A 22,410-nucleotide genomic window follows, 5' to 3' on the forward strand; every position below is an offset into this window, starting at 1 on the left:
TTGTAATCCTTTGGTCTTAATACGTGATGGAGGCTGGCAACATGTTTCCCCTCCACCTGCTATTAGAACTCCCTGGATGAGGAAATGTAATCTCATGTTTTGTCCACAGACACCAACAGGAGAGATCGGAGTCAGAGATTCTCAGTGGTCAGTCTTCCCAGAGTCATCAAACAGACCTGGCCTCCATATTCAGTGTATGTGGTCCTGTTATGTACATTTGTTTTTGTTTACCTCAAGTAAAGTTGATCTGTCAATCATTCATTAATGTGTTAATGAGAAAGCATTTAGTCTCTTGCTTAACTTATTTACTTTATTTATTTCAGTTGCTTGAAGAGAATATTATGACATTTGTGAAGAACGAGCTGAAGAGGTTCAAGAGGATTCTTAGTCCAGATCTCCCACAAGGCTTTGAGTGTCAGAAGCAGGATAAGGAAGTGGTGGATGCTGAAGATGAGAAGCAGGAGAGCAGTGCCAGAGAGGGGGCTCTGAAGATCACACTGCACGTCCTGAGGAAAATGAACCAGAAGGAGCTTGCTGACACACTGGAGAAAAGTAAGAGCTGTTTGCCTCATGTTGAATGGTGTTTTATAACAAACATTTAAACGCTGTAGCTAAAGTACATGTTGATTAATTTAGACAGATAAAAGAGAGAGAGAGAGATAGGAGAGACAGGGAGACAACATTAATAATACCAATAATAATATAATCAGTCAAACCAGTGTGTAATGCATTATGAAAACATTTAAACATTTATACAGTCAGTTAAGAGAATACATTATTAATATGTACAACATTATAACACAGTCCTACAATACTGTAGGCATTAAAACAGACGTAATATTAATATCCTCTGTGTTATGTCTAGATTCAGATGAGCTTGATGTCATTTGCCAACGTGAACTCAAATCTCATCTAAAGAAGAAATTTCAATGTGTATTTGAGGGGATCGCTAAACAAGGAAACCCAACACTTCTCAATAAGATCTACACAGAGCTCTACATCACAGAGGGTGGAAATGGAGAGGTCAATAATGAACATGAGCTGAGACAGATTGAGACGACAGCCAGGAAACAAGCAAGACCAGAGATGGCAATCAAATGTAACGACATCTTCAAACCCTTAACTGGACAAGACAAACTTATCAGATCTGTGCTGACAAAGGGAGTCGCTGGCATTGGAAAAACAGTCTCTGTGCAGAAGTTCATTCTGGACTGGGCTGAAGGGAAAGCAAATCAGGATGTCCAATTTGTATTTTCATTCCCTTTTCGGGAGCTGAATTTGATGAAAGGGGAAAAACACACTTTGATTGAACTTCTCAATCACTTCTCAATGGAAACCAAAGAATCAAGAATCTCCAACTACGACAAGTACAAAGTTCTGTTCATCTTTGATGGTCTGGATGAGTGCCAACTGCCCCTAGACTTCCAGAAGAACAAGATCTGTTATGACGTCACAAAGTCAACCTCAGTGGATGTTCTGCTGACAAATCTCATCAAAGGAAATCTGCTTCCCTCTGCTCTCCTCTGGATAACTACCCGACCTGCAGCAGCCAATAAGATCCCTTCAGGGTGTGTTGACCAGGTGACAGAGGTACGAGGGTTCAATGACCCACAGAAGGAGGAGTACTTCAGGAAGAGATTCAGTGATCAAGACCTGGCCAGCAGAATCATCTCACACATAAAGACATCAAGGAGCCTCCACATCATGTGCCACATTCCAGTCTTCTGTTGGATTTCTGCAATAGTCCTTGAACACATGCTGAAACATAAGAGAGAAGAGATGCCCAAGACTCTGACTGGGATGTACACACACCTTGTGGTCTTTCATACCATAAAGAAGAATGACAAGTATCTTGGGAAAGAAGAGACAGGTCCACACTGGAATAAAGAGAGCATTCTGTCACTGGGAAAACTGGCTTTTCAACAGCTTGTGAAAGGCAATCTGATTTTCTATGAAGAAGACCTGAAAGAGGTTGGCATTGATGTCAATGAAGCCCTGGTGTACTCAGGATTGTGCACACAGCTCTTTAAAGAGGAATCTGGGCTGTACCAGGACAAGGTGTACTGCTTCGTGCATCTGAGCATTCAGGAGTTTCTGGCTGCTGTATATGTGTTCCTCTCATTCATCAACAACAATGAGAATCTAATGGCCGAACCGCAATTAACGTCCAGTAACTATTTTGCGCTGAAGCCTGAAGTTACTGTCTACAAGAGTGCTGTGGATAAAGCTTTACAAACTGAGACAGGAAACCTGGACCTTTTCCTCCGCTTCCTTCTGGGCCTCTCAATGGAGTCCAATCAGAAGCACTTACGAGGTCTACTGACAAAGACAAGAAGCAGCTCACAGAGCCATGAAGAAACAGTCAAGTACATCAAGGAGAAGATCAGGGAGAATCCCTCTCCAGAGAGGTGCATCAATCTGTTCCACTGTCTGAATGAACTGAATGACCATTCTCTAGTGGAAGAGATCCAAAGCTACCTGAGCTCAGGAAGTCTCTCAGAAGCCAAACTGTCACCTGCACAGTGGTCAGCTCTGGTCTTTGTGTTGCTGACTTCAGAAAAGGAGCTGGATGTGTTTGACCTGAAGAAATACTCCAGATCAGAGGAAGGTCTTCTGAGGCTGCTGCCAGTGGTCAAAGCCTCCAGAGCTGCTCTGTGAGTACATAAAATGACATTTAAGTACTAATCATCAGGAAGAAATATTCAGTTTAGAGAAAAATATGTGTTATTGAATTATGTATTGAATCAATGTATTGATATTCACATTAGTATAAAGATTAGACCCTACAATTCTAGGAGACAGAAGATGAATCTAAATGTTGTTTGACAGAATAAACCAAATGCCTCTGCCATTGTCCTTCTAAACTATTGCTGTTAAATTAACAGTTTGTTTGTGAAATCATGATGATCTCTCTGTCAGGCTGTCAGGCTGTGGAGTCACAGAGAAAGGCTGTGCTTCTCTGGTCTCAGCTCTGAAGTCAAACCCCTCACATCTGAGAGTTCTGGATCTGTGTAACAATGACCTGAAGGATTCAGGAGTGAAGCTTCTCTCTGCTGGACTGGGGAATCCCCACTGTAAACTGGAGACTCTGAGGTCAGTATTTCTGTAGTTGGTCAACAAGTGATAACTGTTCACCAGATCCACATGTGTTTACCAGGCACACATAGTCCACACCATATGTGATTAGACAGTGAGGCTTAAAGTTTTAAATTTGGTGCTAAGCTCCAGCATTTTGGATTTTAGATATGTTTCATATTAGGTGACAGTACATAATGTCACCTTTTATTTGAAGTTAATGGTGAGAGGTTAGCATGTTTTGTTGTAGCCTCTGTAACTCGCTCACTCATTATTATTCATGATTCATTCATGATTTTTCTTAATCATGGCTTGATGTAGTCATTGCGGTCAAAGAATATGGGACCATATACTATACTTTTGACTACTTTAATACACTATAAGTGAATTGGTCAGAATACTTATGACTTCTTCAAATAGGGGTCTAGATACATTAAGTGCTTTTATTATTCTAAACAGTGAAAGAGATATGTATAAAAATACCCTCAAATAAAAGGTGACATTATATACTGTCACCTCATATGAAACATTTGATCTGAAATCACAAATACTGGAGTATAGAGCAACATTTAAAATGTTAGCTTCACTGTCAAAATAGATATGGTGTGGACTGTATACACAATACAATCTAAATCTGAAACCTCACTGTCTGTCTTTTGACTGATTCTACTTTTTAAACTGGTCTGGTCAGTCTACTCAAATATTTGTGCTATATACGTTTCTATCTACAAAAAATACTTCAATAATTTGTCATTTGTAATAATGATGCATTCATTAGTTTATGAATATATATGGTAGGTTTCAGGACACTGATATACAGTGGGGAAAAAAAGTATTTAGTCAGCCACCAATTGTGCAAGTTCTCCCACTTAAAAAGATGAGAGAGGCCTGTAAATTTCGTCATAGGTACACGTCAACTATGACAGACAAAATGAGAAAAAAAAATCCAGAAAATCACATTGTAGGATTTTTTATTTATTTATTTGCAAATTATGGTGGAAAATAAGTATTTGGTCAATAACAAAAGTTTCTCAATACTTTGTTATATACCCTTTGTTGGCAATGACACAGGTCAAACGTTTTCTGTAAGTCTTCACAAGGTTTTCACACACTGTTGCTGGTATTTTGGCCCATTCCTCCATGCAGATCTCCTCTAGAGCAGTGATGTTTTGGGGCTGTCGCTGGGCAACACAGACTTTCAACTCCCTCCAAAGATTTTCTATGGGGTTGAGATCTGGAGACTGGCTAGGCCACTCCAGGACCTTGAAATGCTTCTTACGAAGCCACTCCTTCGTTGCCCGGGCGGTGTGTTTGGGATCATTGTCATGCTGAAAGACCCAGCCACGTTTCATCTTCAATGCCCTTGCTGATGGAAGGAGGTTTTCACTCAAAATCTCACGATACATGGCCCCATTCATTCTTTCCTTTACACGGATCAGTCGTCCTGGTCCCTTTGCAGAAAAACAGCCCCAAAGATGATGTTTCCACCCCCATGCTTCACAGTAGGTATGGTGTTCTTTGGATGCAACTCAGCATTCTTTGTCCTCCAAACACAACGAGTTGAGTTTTTACCAAAAAGTTATATTTTGGTTTCATCTGACCATATGACATTCTCCCAATCCTCTTCTGGATCATCCAAATGCACTCTAGCAAACTTCAGACGGGCCTGGACATGTACTGGCTTAAGCAGGAGGACACATCTGGCACTGCAGGATTTGAGTCCCTGGCGGCGTAGTGTGTTACTGATGGTAGGCTTTGTTACTTTGGTCCCAGCTCTCTGCAGGTCATTCACTAGGTCCCCCTGTGTGGTTCTGGGATTTTTGCTCACCGTTCTTGTGATCATTTTGACCCCATGGGGTGAGATCTTGCGTGGAGCCCCAGATCGAGGGAGATTATCAGTGGTCTTGTATATCTTCCATTCCCTAATAATTGCTCCCACAGTTGATTTCTTCAAACCAAGCTGCTTACCTATTGCAGATTCAGTCTTTCCAGCCTGGTGCAGGTCTACAATTTTGTTTCTGGTGTCCTTTGACAGCTCTTTGGTCTTGGCCATAGTGGAGTTTGGAGTGTGACTGTTTGAGGTTGTGGACAGGTGTCTTTTATACTGATAACAAGTTCAAACAGGTGCCATTAATACAGGTAACGAATGGAGGACAGAGGAGCCTCTTAAAGAAGAAGTTACAGGTCTGTGAGAGCCAGAAATCTTGCTTGTTTGTAGGTGACCAAATACTTATTTTCCACCATAATTTGCAAATAAATTCATTAAAAATCCTACAATGTGATTTTCTGGAAAAGATTTTCTCAATTTGTCTGTCATAGTTGACATGTACCTATGATGAAAATTACAGGCCTATCTCATCTTTTTAAGTGGGAGAACTTGCACAATTGGTGGCTGACTAAATACTTTTTTCCCCCACTGTATACTGCCACTATTTTCACCACCAAAGAATAGCAGTGTGGTTTTAATTTGATTTCAATCTTTGCAGGCTGTCACGCTGTCAAGTCACAGAGGAAGGCTGTGCTTCTCTGGTCTCAGCTCTGAGGTCAAACCCCTCACACCTGAGAGAGCTGGATCTGAGTAACAATGACCTGAAGGATTCAGGAGTGAAGCTTCTCTCTGCTGGACTGGAGAATCCCCACTGTAAACTGGAGACTCTGAGGTCAGTATTCATGTAGTTGGTCAACAAGTGATAAAAATAAAAAAATAAAAAAACAAGTGATAACTGTTCACCAGATCCACATGTGTTTACCAGGCACAGATAATCTACACCATATATGTTTGGACAGTGAACCTTTTAAATTTGGTGCTACGCTCCAGCATTTTGGATTTGAGATAAAAAGTTTCACATTAGGTGACAGTACAGAATGTCACCTTTTATTTGAGGTTAATGGTATTAGCATGTTTTTTGTAGCCTCTGTAACTCTCTCACTCATTATTATTAGTGATTCATTCATGATCTTTCTCAGTCATGGCAGTCACAGGCTTGATGGAGTCATTGCGTTCAATGAATATGGGACCAAATACTATACTTTTGACTACTTTAATACACTATAAGTGAATTGGTCAGAATACTTATGACTTCTTCAAATCGGGGGACAAGATACATACATTCCTTTTATTTTTCTAAATGGTGAAAAATAATTGTATTAAAATACCCTCAAATAAAAGGTGACATTATATAATCTCACCTCATATGAAACAGTTGTGGACTGTATACTCAATACAATCTAAATCTGATACCTCACTGTCTGTCTTTTGACTGATACTGCTTTTTAAACTGGTCTGGTCAGTCTACTCAAATATTTGTACTTTATATTTTTCTCTCTACAAGCAATGCTTTGATCATTTGTTATTTCTAATCATACCTTAATTTATGAATATATTCAGGACAGTGATATATCTGAAAATGTTGGAAAAAATATACTGTCACTATTTTCACCACCGAAAAATAGCAGTATGATTTAAAAATGATTTTACTCTTTGCAGGCTGTCACGCTGTCTAGTCACAGAGGAAGGCTGTGCGTTTCTGGTCTCAGCTCTGAGGTCCTTCCCCTGTCACCTGAGAGAGCTGGATCTGAGCTACAATCACCCAGGAGACTCAGGAGTCAGACTGCTCTCTGCTGGACTGGGGGATCCACACTGCAGACTGGAGAAACTCAAGTATGTAGAGGGTTTATATCAATGTTCATATCAGACATGTTGGAGTTATCAGGCTAGTTAAGACAACCATTCTTACCAACACTTGGACAAAGTTATATGGTTATTGTGTGTGTGTGTGTGTGTGTGTGTGTGTGTGTGTGTGTGTGTGTGTGTGTGTGTGTGTGTGTGTGTGTGTGTGTGTGTGTGTGTGTGAGAGAGAGAGTTCACGTGCATCACTCAATGACTGTCTGTTCTTCTGCTTACCGCTACAGTGTGGAACATGGTGGAGAGTACACAATGAAACCTGGGCATAGAAAATGTGAGTGTTGACTGCTGTGAAGAATATGACTAAGAATAAGTCTTAATTCAAGTGAAGTCAAAGTCAAAGACCACCATCATTACTTACTTGGTCATATTAAATATAAGCTGTAGTTCTACAGAAGTAGAAATCAGGAACACCAACGTTTAGAAAGTGTTGCTTTGACAATTTGTTATTCTGTGTATGTGTGTGGCGTGTTCATGTTACATAAGAAATGTGTGTGTGTGTTCATGCATGCATACAGGTGTGTGTGTGTGTACGTGTAATTCATGGGAATAAGTGTGTTTTATATTACCATATAGTATAACATATGATCATTCAACAAGTCTCAAGTTACCTTAACTTCTCCTTTTGATACCTAGAAACATCTACATTAAATGAATTAGTGAAAAGTGAGTTAACATTCTAATGTGAATGATGATGATTTCTAATATTGAGTCTGGTTTTATCCATCAGATGCCTGTGATCTCACACTGGACCTAAACACAGCACACAGACACCTCTCTCTGTCTGAGGAGAACAGAAAGGTGATATGTAGGAGAGTGGAGCAGCCGTATCCTGATCATCCAGAGAGATTTGAGGTCTGGTATCAGGTGCTGTGTAGAGAGGGTCTGACTGGGCGCTGTTACTGGGAGGTAGAGTGGAGTGGGAATGGGGCTGATATAGGAGTGACATATAAAGGAATCAGCAGGAGAGGAGGGGGTAATGACTGTGGGATTGGATACAATGAGAATTCCTGGGGTCTGTTCTGTTCTGACAACAGTTACAGAGCCTTTCACAATAATAAGTTCACTACCATAGACGTCCCCTCCTCCAGCTCCCACAGAGTAGGAGTGTATCTGGACTGGCCAGCCGGCACTCTGTCCTTCTACAGAGTCTCCTTTGACGCACTGACCCACCTGTACACATTCTACACCACATTCACTGAGCCCCTCTATCCAGGGTTTTATGTTTGGTTTGACTCCTCAGTGTCCCTGTGTCAGGTGGTCCCTGTGTCAAACACAACATGATGTTTCACACTAATCATGTGTTTTATGTTTGATCAGAATATGATATTTAAATACATGGAGTAACACACACACACCAGTTTGGGCCAGTTTATTCCTGTAAATAATAACCATGGTAACTCTGTGTAACTGTGTCTGTCTCTTTCCGTGATCCTGCGCCCTGTGAGAACGGTTCAGATGCACCACACACACACTGGACACACACACACACACACATACACACACACACACACACACTGGACACACACACACACACACACACGGACACACACACACACACACTAGAAACACACACACACTGGACACACACACACACACACACTGGACACACATACACTGGACACACACTGGACACACACACACTGGACACACACACACACACTGGACACACACACACACTGGACACACACATACACACACTGGACACACACACACTGGACACATACACACACACTGGACACACACACAATAGACACACACACTGGACACACACACACACACACTGGACACACACACACACTGGACACACACACACACACACACAAACACACACACACTGGACACATACACACACACACACACACACACACACACACACACACACACACACACACACACTGGTCACACACACACTGGACACACACACACTGGACACACACACACTGGACACACACACACACTGGACACACACATTGAACACACCAGTTTGGGCCAGTTTATTCCTGTAAATACATTGAACAAAAATATAAAGGCAAACATGTAAAATTTTGGTCCCATGTTTCATGAGCTGAAATAAAAGTTCCCAGAAATGTGCCATACGCACAAAATGCTTATACGTTTTACATCCCTGTTAGAGAGCATTTCCCCTTTGCCAAGATAATCCATCCACCTGACAGGAGTGGCATTTCAAGAAGCTGATTAAACAGCATGATCATTACAAAAGGTACACCTTGTGCTGGGGACAATAAAAGGCCAATCTAAAATGTGCAGTTTTGTCACATAACACATTGCCAGAGATGTCTCAAGTTTTGAGGGAGCGTGCAATTGGCATGCTGACTGCAGGAACGTCCAACAGAGCTGTTGCTAGAGAATTTAATGTTAACTTCTCTAAGCCGCCTTGAACGTTGTTTTCGAAAATTTGGCAGTACGTCCAACCGGCCTAAAAACCGCAGACCACAAGAATGGCGTCTGTGGGCAAGCGGTTAACTGATATCAACGTTGTGAACAGAGTGCTCAATGGTGGCGGTGTGGTTATGGTATTGGCAGGCATAAGCTACGAACAACGAACACAAGTGCACTTTATCGATGGCAATTTGAATGCACAGAGATACTGTGATGAGATCCCATTGTCGTGCCATTCATCCACCCCCATCACCTCATGTTTCAGCATGATAATGCAAAGCCCGATGTCTCAAGGATCTGTACACAATTCCTGGAAGCTGGGGAAAAAAACGGTTATTCCATGGCCTGAGTACTCACCAGACATGTCAACCATTGAGCATGTTTGGGATGCTCTGGATAGACGTGTACGACAGCGTGTTCCAGCTCCCGCCAATATCCTGCAACTTTGCACAGCCATTGAAGAGGAGTGGGACAACATTCCACAGGCCACAATCAACAGCCTGATCAACTCTATATGAAGGAGACATGTCGCGCTGCATGAGGCAAATGGTGGTCACTCCAGATACTGACTGGTTTTCTGATCCACAGTCCTACTTTTTTATTAAGGTATCTGTGACCAACAGATGCATATCTGTATTCCCAGTCATGTGAAATCCGTAGATTAGGGCCTAATGAATTTATTTCAATTGACTGATTTCCTTATATGAACTGTAACTCAGTAAAATCTTTGAAATTGTTGCATGTTGCATTTATATTTTTGTTCAGTATAATAAAGAAGAGCAGTTCTAAATGTTTGATATGATGTTAGTCACACTAAGTCATTTCATCCTTTCACTAAAGCTCTAATGTAACTTTTTATTAAAAGATGCCTCATTTCCATGTTTTGGATTCTGATTAAAGGAAATCCCATATAGCCTACTGGACAGGACTTTGCTATGGCATCTTCTGTTTGGGTGTCTCATGTCAGGTCTGAGCCATGATCAGAATGTGTCTCTGTGTCTATTTCCAGCCCTGCCATTTCTACCTGTCCTGATGTAGTGTTTCACCCCTGACCTCTTCACACCATCTCACTGTCCATGTCTGCTTTTAGCTCCCACCTCTACCTCACTGTGTTATATTGGACCGTATGCTTGTTATGTCACCTCTGTAACCAGTTATCAAACATACTGACCTTTCTGACCCTATCCCATGGCCCTACTTTCTAGAACTGAACATTTAAATTCCGTATTAGTTTTGTTTAGTGTCCATTTACTTATTTATTTATGTATTTGTTGTATATTGGGGTTGTGCCACAGAGCATCATGGGGGTTTGTATGTGTTAAGATGATCACGTTCCAGATAAATGGTTGAACTGATTCCTGTCTCCTGTCTCATCATTATTGAATTGTTATACAGAAGTGGTTATGAAACCCACGAGACATAACAACAGATTGGTGATGAGTAAGTCTGAATCTACAGGAACTATTCTGTCTGGATGAAGTGGGTTTTTACAACTGTTTAAAACTGTTATTTTCTGTGGTACAGTATAGGCTAATGTTAGCACAGTGTTTTGCTAGCAGAAGCAAGTGCATAGTCGAGCTAGCTAAGAAAGAGAGTTAACATCGTCATGGACGGCAGAAAAGGACTCGAGACGGACGTCGGAGCGGGAAAACAGCGTGATTAAAGGAAAGGACATTTATTAATTTATGAAGATGAACTTAGGAATTACAACTGCTAAATGAACTTAGGAGGAAACGTCAATGAGTGAAGTGAATGAAGATCACGTGACTGGAAAATATTGCTGTTGTTGAGGACAATATTGAAGTGAGTGACAATCAGGAGCTTATTGAGAAATGAACAATTATTGGAATTGATGGAAAAATTTGACAGTTTCATGAAAATATACAACAAAAGGCAACGAACCATGACATCGAAAGGCTATACACAAACAAGCCAACCACACCGAAACACAAACAAGATCCCACAACCCAGGCAGGAAAACTGGCTGCCTAAGTATGATCCCCAATCAGAGACAACGAGCGACAGCTGCCTCTGATTGGGAACCACACCAGGCCAACATAGAACTACAAACATAGACTTTCACACCCTGACCAAACTACCCAAATAATAACAGTCTCTCCAGGTCAGGGCGTGACAAGAGGTCAAATACTTATTTCCCTCATTAAAATGCAAATCAATTTATAACATTTTTGACATGTGTTTTTCTTGATTTTTTTGTTGTTATTCTGTCTCTCACTGTTCAAATAAACCTACCATTAAAATTATAGACTGATCATTTCTTTGTCAGTGGGCAAACGTACAAAATCAGCAGCGGATCAAATACTTTTTTCCCTCACTGTACATAATGTCTGCTGTTTAATGTTGTTGAGCTCAGTTTATTGTTAGAGTGCTTGTTTTTGTTTTGTTTTTTTTCTCCTCCGTGCCATAGAGATACAGCTGTCATATCAGCTTTTAGGGAAAAAGCCAACATTTGAAAAACCTTTTAAATGTTTATTTTGTTTTATTATAGTGTAGTGTCAACTCCTAGCTTGTCATTGCCAAGCCAAATATGACAATTCCATAAAGAGTTGGCAAGAAAGCAAGAACAGACTGGCCATCAGGCTAGTCAACTCCTTCAGACAAAGTTAATTCATAAACAACAACAGTTTTATTGAAGGAAAATGGGGATATGTTTAGGAACCAACACATTATAATTGTGTTAATGAACCAATAAGCAATACTTGTTTAAATCTGTGTGATATGCCAAATAGCAACTACTGTATTGTCTACTAGGATTCTGAAATGAAAATGGTGTTTTGTCTCTGCCGTTCTTCTACTGTATAGCCTGGTTGTTGGTGTTATTAAATGATTTTAACAATGCTAGTGACTTGGGTCTTGTACGTGTGCCCTTTCTGTACAAAGACGATTTTGCAGCTTTTTGGTCAAAATTCATATAAATAAAAACCCTTGAAAGAATATTTCATTCATCCACTCCAAACTGGCCTGATTGACACAGCTGCAATACTGATGTTAACCACAGGGTGGGGCTGTAATGAAGAGGAACTGTTGTGAGACAGTTGTGGTATCACAAACTGTGTGTGTAGACTTGATATTGTTTACAATGCTGACAGATGGGTCTATAAAAAGGTACAGAATACATATCTAGCTGAACCAACCACAGATGGGTCTATAATGAGGTACAGAATACATATCTAGCTGAACCAACCATAGATGGGTCTATAAAGAGATACAGAATACATATCTAGCTGAACCAACCGTAGATGGGTCTATAAAGAGATACAGAATACATATCTAGCTGAACCAACCATAGATGGGTCTATAAAGAGATACAGAATACATATCTAGGTGAACCAACCACAGATGGGCCTATAATGAGGTACAGAATACATATCTAGCTGAACCAACCACAGATGGATCTATAATGAGGTACATAATACATATCTAACTGAACCAACCACAGATGGATCTATAATGAGGTACAGAATACATATCTAGTTGAACCAACCATAGAACCAATGAAAGCTCCTGTGTGTCTGTATCTTCACTAGTTGTTCCTGGCATCAAACCTGTAAACAATCATGTTCAGTTGAACTTCGGGTACCCACCTGGATCCCTTCTGCTGGAAACTCGGCAAGAAGATACACACACTAAATGTTTCAACAGAAGTCAAGGGGTACATTTAAATGTGGTAAAGAAAAAACAAGGTCTGAATAGTGGTTTCTAAAAATAAAAAGTAAGGAACAAGTTGTTTTTTTCACATTGAATATGAACTTTGTAGTAGAGTAGAGTTGCTTGTTAGAAATCATGCAGATCACTATTCATCCAAACAACTTGGCATAAGTCCTTGCCACAGTGCTATTGCTTGGAGCTAGGGTTTGGTTAGGGTTAAGGATAGAGTTGGGTTGAAGCCAGCATGTGGATGGACATTTTAGTCATTTCGCAGACGCTCTTATCCAGAGCGACTTACAGTTAGTGAGTGCATACATTATTTTAGGGAATTGAACCCACAACCCTGGCGTTGCAAACGCCATGCCCTACCAACTGAGCTACATCCCTGCCGGCCATTCCCTCCCCTACCCTGGACGACGCAGGGACAATTATGCACCGCCCCATGGGTCTCCCGGTCACGGCAGGGCCAATTATGCGCCGCCCCATGGGTCTCCCAGTCGGCTACAACAGCCTGGATCCGAACCAGGATCTCTAGTGGCACAGCCTTAGACCACTGCGCCACTCGGGAGACATGAGTCTAAGGTTGAGGATATATAATTAATTATCTGGCTGTATTGACCTGATTGAACCCTATTTCTAGTCCTGCAAACAGCGAAAGAACAACAGAAATGGAAATATGTGTTTAATGTATTTTAATGTATTATTATTATTTGTTTTTAAATGTTAATTTGTAGCAGATTCTGTATGGCAGATTCTCAGTAGGTTTCCATAGTCCATTAACCTAACAGTCTGGCTGGACTCCTAATGAGAGAGAGAGAGAGAGAGAGAGAGAGAGAGAGAGAGAGAGAGAGAGAGAGAGAGAGAGAGAGAGAGAGAGAGAGAGAGAGAGAGAGAGAGAGAGAGAGAGAGAGAGAGAGAGAGAGAGAGAGAGAGAGAGAGAGAGAGAGAGAGAGAGAGAGAGAGAGAGAGAGAGAGAGAGAGAGAGAGAGAGAGAGAGAGAGAGAGAGAGAGAGAGAGAGAGAGTGTGTGTGTTTGTGTTTGGGTACTGTGGGATTATTTAATGAGTTTGTCTCATTGGACAGGTCAGCGTTTATGTTTGTGAGAGAGAGAGTGGAGTGTGGAGACTGTAGAGGGGGAGACGGAGAGAGGAGTGAAGAGAGAGAGAGAGACTGGACATATTATCACCACCTACCACTAGAGGGCACAGTTTTATTAGTTTGTCATTCTTACATTCATGGTAACAAAACGAACCCAGTAGAAACCCTGATGTCCTGTTTCTTTCAGGAGTCTATTGAGTCTGTCATGAGAGGATGTCCTGTGTCTTTCAGGAGTCTATTGAGTCTGTCGTGAGAGGATGTGCTGTGGTGTTCAGGTGTATTTTGAAATGAAGCTTGACTGCATCATTGTGACTTCACAGGCAGAGAGAGAGAGAAGACTGGATAACACTCAGGTTGCCTCCTCAAATGGTACCCTATTCCCTATAGTGCACTACACAGCCCAATGGGTCCTGGTCAAAAGTAGTGCACTATGGAGGGAATAGGGTGCCATTTGGGATGGAGTCTCAGACTTGAATCACTGGTCCTGGAGAATGCAAGTTGTTCATATGGTATTGTTTTTAATGATTAACCTTGTACTGCAGTGGGCTAAATCAGGGTCACACAGAGTGTTTCTTGGTAGTCTTAAACAAACCTACTTTGAAACGAATGTATACACCTCACACACAAGGTTATGGGCTTTAAAAAAAGAAGACACCTGTACCATGTCAGATATAGAGTAAAATGTATTCCATTTTGAGATTGCATCCCAATATGACACTTTATCTACATCACTGAAGACTGAAATATAACAAAACCGTTTCACATAGAAACACCAGATTTTTTTTTTAATAATGTTTATTAATGATGAAATGATGAAAGATATAAATGCCATTCCATCCATGAGACCTCTAGCAGTAGCTACACAGCCATGTTGTAAACCCATGGCTTTTCTCCTAAACAGGTTCAACTGGTTTTCTGATTATCCTTACATGGGGTCAATGTCACTAGACTTTACCAGATGTTAAATTAATCAGTAACAAAAATTACACAAAGTCACTTGACATTGGGAAGGTGAATAAACCTTTCCCACAGTTTCTTTCTCAGCACAAAGGAACATCTCAGTGATTTGACATGTTCTGGTTTTGAATTCAGGCTGCAAGATAAGGATCGTACCAGGGATTATTTATGTGTGATGTTGGTAGAATGTATAAATTGGGATAGTAGTAAGGATCCTACCAGGGATTAGTTATGTATGATGTTGGTAGAATGTATAAATTGGGATAGTAGTAAGAGGCCGGTGGGTAAATGACTAAGATTCAAGCCTCCTGTCAGTTAGGGAGATTTGTTTCTTTATTGTGTGTTTAGTTGTACCTTTACCTTCCTGTAGTTGGTCATTTGGAAGGATTCTGTATGGAGGAATGGTCTCAGATCACTCATAATGTGTTCTCCAACTCATAAAACATTTTAGAAAAAGGCTCAGTGCCGTTATCTTCGCAAGGGAGGTATTGAAAGGGAGTGTCAAGTTTGACCCCTACCTTTTTGAGAAAAAAAGTATTACTTGTTAAACAAAACCTCTTTCTCTTTTTTTTTGCATACAATATAGCTCAGTATTTGAATTCTTTATTTTATACAGTCATTTTTGCTAATCTTTATCAAGGGTGTATTTAATTTGGGACCCCACTGCATACTTTAAAGTTAGAGATATGTTGAAACTGGATCCATCATAATGATTCAACATTTTATAGTATGCCATGGCCTTTACTGGCCAAAGGTTAAACCACTGTTATGTTTATGCTATACTATGGTGTTTTGCCACTAGACTTTGACCAGATATTATTGCATCCAAAGATCAACTGTACCTAGAACATAGATACAGAGCCACTTGTCATCAGGAAGGTGCTCTCTCAGCACAACGGAAAATATCTCAATGACTTGACATGTTCTGTTTGTGAATACAGGCTACAAGGTAAGAATCTTCCAAGGGATTATTGTAAAGTGTGTAGGGAAATTAAATATATGGTGTTATTATAGTATAGAGAATGACAGTAAAACACTCAGAACTAACAGTCCATTTCACCTGGGACAGGTACGTGACAGTTCAATCATACAAAATGGCGCTAACTGGGCGTAGGCAAGTCAAATTCAAAAACATATTTTTCATATCTCTTATTATAGGATTCGTATATCGTGCTTATTTTACAATTTGTAAAAATGTTAATGTATCATAGTTCTAAATCATCTTTCAGAATATCAGAACATTTGATGTTTTCAAAATTACAATGAGCTCCTACTTCCTGTGTAATTTGATATGAAACCTGAACGTACTTTTCTTAACATTGATATTATGAATTAAATTCAATAATAGCATAATAATAGCAGAACTGATTAACAAAGCAACACACTAGAATGAGTGAAATTATTACAAGAGAAAGTGAGACATTATTATTATTATATTATTATTGTTATTATTATTATTATTATCATTATTATTATTACGGAGAAGAGGTGAAAAATATCAGTCACGACTACATGTTCATGACATTGCATTAAATCACCTGACTGTTAGTAAATGTTTTATTTCTAGTAGATGTAATTAATAAAATAGAACAATAGACATTGAAGAATTAGTTGTCACTGTGTTAACCACAACCAACATGCTGGATCTCTGTTTAGGGCTCAGTGCTCTAAAATGAGTCTCTCTGGAGAGAGAGTGGAGGGGGGCCCTGCCTCTAAAATTAGTCTGATTGGGGAACATGACACCAAAGCTAAGAGGTGAGAGGACAATTTTCTTTAAGAATTTATTAAGAGTTTATTTCCAAAAACGCTACATCCAAACTTTTTTCACATTTGTGTTTTTTCATCAGAAATTATTTCTTACGGCTACCTTCATGTGTGTATAAAATATTACTGTTCTAAGATTTTTTTATAATATATTTTATCCACAATTTCTCGTAAACATCCACTGAGCGGCCAGACACCATTCAAATGTGTGCAGACTCGTTACAACTTCAGATGTAAACACGAAGTGATTTTCGTCCATCTGTGATCAAGAGAAAGTGGTCTTATAGTAGTTAAATTCTATGAAATTAAAAATCCGGCTGAGAATATCACAGCGAGGTGAAACTAGTATGGTTGCATCCGCTAGATTCTTCAGTTTCATATGTGCTATTTCAAGCGCAGCTTTGAGTTTGACAGATTCAGGAAATATTTCCTTTGTCTGGATAGGCCGGAAAATGTGACACGTCACTTCCTATGCAAATCTAGGACTGAAACCTGACACATCAAGTCGTCTTGGCAGGTAGAGTAAGAACGGAGTGCAGAGAGATGGGGATTTCTTGCACTATAAGACCCGGGACCCTACGACATTAACATAGCGCTTTGTACACTGAAATGTCAGTCCAGAACCAGTCCAGAACCGCCCGAAGTCCCCCAAATAGGGTACTTAACATTTAAGAGGTTTTAAACAATAAAAGCTAATTGACCAACATTTCAAAAAAATATACCGTATATACAGCACCAGTCAAAAGTTTGGACACACCTACTCTTTCAAGGGATTTTCTTTATTTTTACTATTTTCTACATTGTAGAATAGTGAAGACATCAAAACTATGAAATAACACATATAGAATCATGTAGTATCCAAAAAAGTGTTCTTAGATTCTTCAAAGTAGCCACCCTTTGCCTTGATGACAGCTTTGCACATTCTTGGCATTCTCTCAAGCAGCTTCATGAGGTAGTCACCTGGAATTCATTTCAATTAACAGGTGTGCCTTGTTAAAAGTTAATTTGTGGAATATCTTTCCTTCTTAATGCATTTGAGACAATCAGTTGTGTTGTGACAAGGTAGGGGTGGTATGCAGAAGATAGCCATAGGTGGTAAAAGACGAAGTCCATATTATGGCAAGAACAGCTCAAATAAGCAAAGAGAAACAACAGTCCATCATTACTTTAAGACATGAAGGTCAGTCAATCTGGAACATTTCAAGAACTTTGAAAGTTTCTTCAAGTGCAGTCGCAAAAACCATCAATCGCTATGATGAAACTGGCTCTCATGAGGACCGCCACAGGAAAGGAAGACCCAGAGTTACCTCTGATGCAGAGGATAAGTTCATTAGAGTTAACTGCACCTCAGATTGCAGCCCAAATAAATGCTTCACAGAGTTCAAGTAACAGACATATCTCAACATCAACTGTTCAGAGGAGACTGTGTGAATCAGGCCTTCATGGTCGAATTGCTGCAAATAAATAATAATAAGAGACTTGCTTGGGCCAAGAAACACAAGCAATGGTCATTAGACCGGCGGAAATCTGTCCTTTGGTCTAATGAGTCCAAATTTGAGATTTTTGGTTCCAATCGCCGTGTCATTGTGACACAGAGTAGGTGAATGGATGATCTCTGCATGTGTGGTTCCCACGTGAAGCATGGAGGAGGAGGTGTGATGGTGCTTTGCTGGTGACACTGTCTGTGATTTATTTAGAATTCAAGGCACACTTAACCAGCATGGCTACCACAACATTCTGAAGCAATACGCCATCCCATCTGGTTTGCGCTTAGTGGGACTATCATTTGTTTTTCAACAGGACAATGACCCAAAACACACCTCCAGGCTGTGTAAGGGCTATTTGACCAAGAAGGAGAGTGATGGAGTGCTGCATCAGATGACCTGGCCTCCACAATCACACGACCTTAACCCAATTGAGATGGTTTGGGATGAGTTGGACTGCAGAGTGAAGGAAAAGGAGCCAACAAGTGCTCAGCATATGTGGGAACTCCTTCAAGACGGTTGGAAAAGCATTCCTCATGAAGTTGGTTGAGAGAATGCCAAGAGTGTGCAAATCTGTCATCAAGGCTAAGAGTGGCTACTTTGAAGAATCTAAAATCTAAAATATATTTTCATTTGTTTAACACTTTTTTGGTTACTACATGATTCTATATGTGTTATTTCATAGTGTTGATGTCTTCACTATTCTACAATGTAGAAAATAGTAAAAAATAAAGAAAAAGCCTTGAAAGAGTAGGTGTGTCCAAACTTTTGACTGGGACTGTATATATAGCGTTTTGGAATAAAACTCTTCTTATGTTTCCCCATCTGAGTTTAGAGTAAATGAGAGATGAAATGTTTATCTCTGTTGTGTTGAAGTCCAATCAAGCAGGAGAGACCAGCTTCCCCTGTACCCAGCTGTGTGTCCATGAAGAGTGACCAGTCAATGCGTCAACCTATAGAGTTTAGAGAAGGAGACTTTTCTACTGAACAAAGGTAAGAAGAACCTTGTAGCCTGGCCAAAGAGCTATATTTTCATGTCATCTAACAAATATAAACACCTGGAGTTTGATAAATGGCATTGGCACTTGGATTGGAACCGGTGCTTGGGTCAGATGACATGAAAATAGAGCTCTTTTTGGCCTCTCATAGCAGTGTTGGCTTTGGTCGAAATGAGAATGCATACTGTATGTAGCTGGTTAGGCTACTTTTCTGAGTTCTGGTGTATTGGTAACGAACAGGACTCTGGACACTAGTTGCCGGTTTCTGGTCTTTTATTTATCTGGATTGGATTAAATAAATGAAATACAATGAATGTTGAGCTTCTCAATGCTGCACAGTGTACACCTCTCCTCAGTCAAATCAGAACAGACTGAGATACTGTACATTCAAGGGATCCACATATTTATTAGAAATAATACCATTATCCAAAGTAATAATGTTCTAGTTGCGATAAAAGCTCTGCATTATAAAAATAAATACATGTGTGTGTCGAACACTTCACATTAGAAAAGACCACCTGGCTATACTATAAACAGTGACAAACTAGCCACATATAAAAGCGGTAGACATAACAATACAACTGAAGAACTACATACCTGGATTGGATTAAATACATGCAATACAATGAATGGTGAGCTTCTCAATGCTGCACACAGTGCACAGCTAACGTGAGGAAAAGTGAGTAAGTGCCTGCATGAGGGAACCTACGTTACCGACAGCCTGCTAGCATGTCCGGTAGCTAGCTAGCCTAACATCGCACCACTCGGTAGAAAACTCTTTCAGCAGAATAATATTTGATCACAAAAGGTTTGCTAGCAACACAACAATGTTGGAATACATTCTATCAAAATTACATGAAGTTTTACTTGTTCTAAAAGTTTATACCAGAGCTAGGTACATTTGTACACACAAATACCTCTCCTCAGTAGAATCAAAGGAGAGGAAAGGTAGTTGTAGTTTCTAACAGGCCAATATTCTACATAGTTTAGCGCATAAAATGTGATAATTAACTACAATGACCAAAATCCATTGCGCATCTACTTATCTGGTCTCTGTTTCTTTTACGCCTGCTACGGAAGAGGCAGAAGAATGTACGATCGTGAGGGGCTAGAGAGCAGCTGTTGCTTCGCGACAACCTGAAATACATGATCTAAGTGATTGATAGTTGGTATTTAGCGGTCATAAAATTATGCCTTATTTACTTTGAAGAACTACAAAATAGTGATTTTGTCAGACAGCATAGGCAGCAGCTCTATAGAGATGAGATGATGACTTGGAATTAAATAATAAAGTAATAAAATAAAACTAATGTAACATACACACCAACTTAAATATTTTAAGTAAAGTAATGTGAATACATTATGGTTAATAAGTGATAAGCAGTAATGGGCAGTCACTATCATCATGGGACGTTTATTAATTGTTTTATTCTGTGTTGTTACAGCATTCAACCCAAATAGTCGAAGACGAAAACCATGACTCATTTTTTAATAATCGATCCAAAACTGAACCGATCTCAAAAAGCACTGTCTCAGCACTACTGTTGAACTAATCAACACACAGAGAATGAGTAAAATTATTAAGACAGAGTACTACATTATAATTATTGTTATTATTATCATTATTATTATTATTATTATTATTATTATTAGTAGTAGTAGTAGTAGTAGTAGTAGTAGTAGTAGTAGTAGTAGTAGTAGTAGTAGTAGTAGTAGTAGTAGTATTGTTATTAGCTCCACTACATGGAGAATAAGTGAAAAATATCAGTCATACATGTTCATGTGATTGTGTTAAATCACCTGACTTTTTGGATGTGTCTGTTAGTAAATGTTTTATTTCTCAAAGAGATAATGAATAACTGAGAACAATTGTATCCAAGAATTAGTTGTCACTGTGTTAACCACAACCAACATGCTGGATCTCTGTTTAGGGCTCAGTGCTCTAAAATTAGTCTCTCTGGGGGGAGAGAGGAGGGGGGCCATGCCTCTAAAATGACTGTCTCTGGGGAACATGACACCAAAGCTAAGAGGTGAGATGACAATTTAGTTTAATAATTTATGAAGAGTTTGTGATTTTTGTGATTTTTCATCAGAAATGATTGTTTCTGGGTACCTTCATGAGTGTAAAATAATATTATACTATGAATTTAATTCATAGATTTATGTGTATGAATAATATATTCCTGAGTGGTTCGAATCCAGGCTCTGTCGTAGCCGGCCGCGACCGGGAGACCCATGGGGCGGCGCACAATTGGCCCAGCGTCGTCCAGGGTAGGGGAGGAAATGGCCCGCAGGGATGTAGCTCAGTTGGTAGAGCATGGCGTTTGCAACGCCAGGGTTGTGGGTTCGATTCCCACGGGGGGTATGAAAAATAAAAATATATAATGTATGCACTCACTAACTGTAAGTCGCTCTGGATAAGAGCGTCTGCTAAATGACTAAAATGTAAATGTAAATGTAATATATATTACTTTTTTTGCAAAACTGTATATATCCATTGTTTAGCAGCGGGGGGTATTTTTTGGGGTCCACGCTAATACAGGACTGGTAAAGCCCCAGTGCACTACTTTTGTGAAGAAATATAATTTTCTAAACAAATTGTTTATTTTAATTTTTTTATTATTCCGATTTTTCAGGGGTGCTGCAGTGTCCTCAGCACCCCTACTACCAGCAGCTATGGACTGTGATATGTGGTTGTCTCACCTAGCTATCTTCAGATGAATGCACTTGCTGTAAGTCGCTCTGAATAAGAGCATCTGCTAAATCAGGGGTTCTCAGTCAGGGGTCCGCGGAGGTACTGCAGGGGGTCCGCGGCCCGCTGACTGTACTTGTTGCAATGTTAAACATTTCATAGAATTTTTGCATGACATGATCACTTTGCCTACTCTTAAATATTGCCTAATATGTTGGCAGGCATAAACTTTTTTTTAAATCAATTCTGATGGTTGTTAGAAGCGGACTTGAAGTCGGAAGATTACATAAACCTTAGCCAAATACATTTAAACTCAGTTTTTCACAATTCCTGACATTTAATCCCAGTAAAAATTCCCTGTCTTAGGTCAGTTAGGATCACCACTATATTTTAAGAATGTGAAATGTCAGAATAATAGTAGAGAGAATGATTTATTTCAGCTTTTATTTATTTCATCACATTCCCAGTGGGTCAGAAGTTTACATACACTCAATTAGTATTTGGTAGCATTGCTTTTAAATTGTTTTGGGTAGCCTTCCACAAGCTTCCCACAATAAGTTGGGTGAATTTTGGCCCATTCCTCCTG

The 22,410-nt window shown here is 39.8% G+C and overlaps 2 protein-coding genes across 2 annotated transcripts in view; both read left to right on the top strand.

Annotated features, from left to right (window-relative positions):
* LOC311124504 (uncharacterized protein) overlaps positions 1-22,410 on the top strand; it is a 55,017-nt gene that overhangs the window by 4,049 nt on the left and 28,558 nt on the right. The window contains exons 2-3 of the mRNA XM_084198641.1: positions 19,011-19,127; positions 21,064-21,162. Coding sequence (XP_084054767.1) covers positions 19,011-19,127; positions 21,064-21,162 — 216 coding nt within the window. The remainder of the gene's footprint in view (positions 1-19,010; positions 19,128-21,063; positions 21,163-22,410) is intronic.
* On the top strand, positions 282-10,518 carry LOC311124503 (NLR family CARD domain-containing protein 3-like). The gene is made up of 7 exons (XM_084198640.1): positions 282-552; positions 866-2,654; positions 2,920-3,093; positions 5,562-5,735; positions 6,563-6,736; positions 6,988-7,034; positions 7,491-10,518. The coding sequence occupies exons 1-7, from the start codon at positions 342-344 to the stop codon at positions 8,042-8,044; spliced, it is 3,123 nt and encodes a 1,040-aa protein (XP_084054766.1). The 5' UTR covers positions 282-341; the 3' UTR covers positions 8,045-10,518.

The sequence above is a fragment of the Coregonus lavaretus genome (genome assembly GCF_964263955.1).
Source record: "Coregonus lavaretus genome assembly, contig: HAP1_SCAFFOLD_387, whole genome shotgun sequence".
In the NCBI taxonomy this organism is placed as follows: domain Eukaryota; kingdom Metazoa; phylum Chordata; class Actinopteri; order Salmoniformes; family Salmonidae; genus Coregonus; species Coregonus lavaretus.

What these genes read in the sequence shown, in the direction of transcription:
- LOC311124503 (XM_084198640.1), top strand. Translation starts at nt 342, where the DNA reads ATGACATTTGTGAAGAACGAGCTGAAGAGGTTCAAGAGGATTCTTAGT. An exon ending in TGTAAACTGGAGACTCTGAG is followed by an intron (nt 5,736 to 6,562) that starts GTCAGTATTCAT and finishes TACTCTTTGCAG; the next exon opens with GCTGTCACGCTGTCTAGTCA. An exon ending in TGCAGACTGGAGAAACTCAA is followed by an intron (nt 6,737 to 6,987) that starts GTATGTAGAGGG and finishes TTACCGCTACAG; the next exon opens with TGTGGAACATGGTGGAGAGT.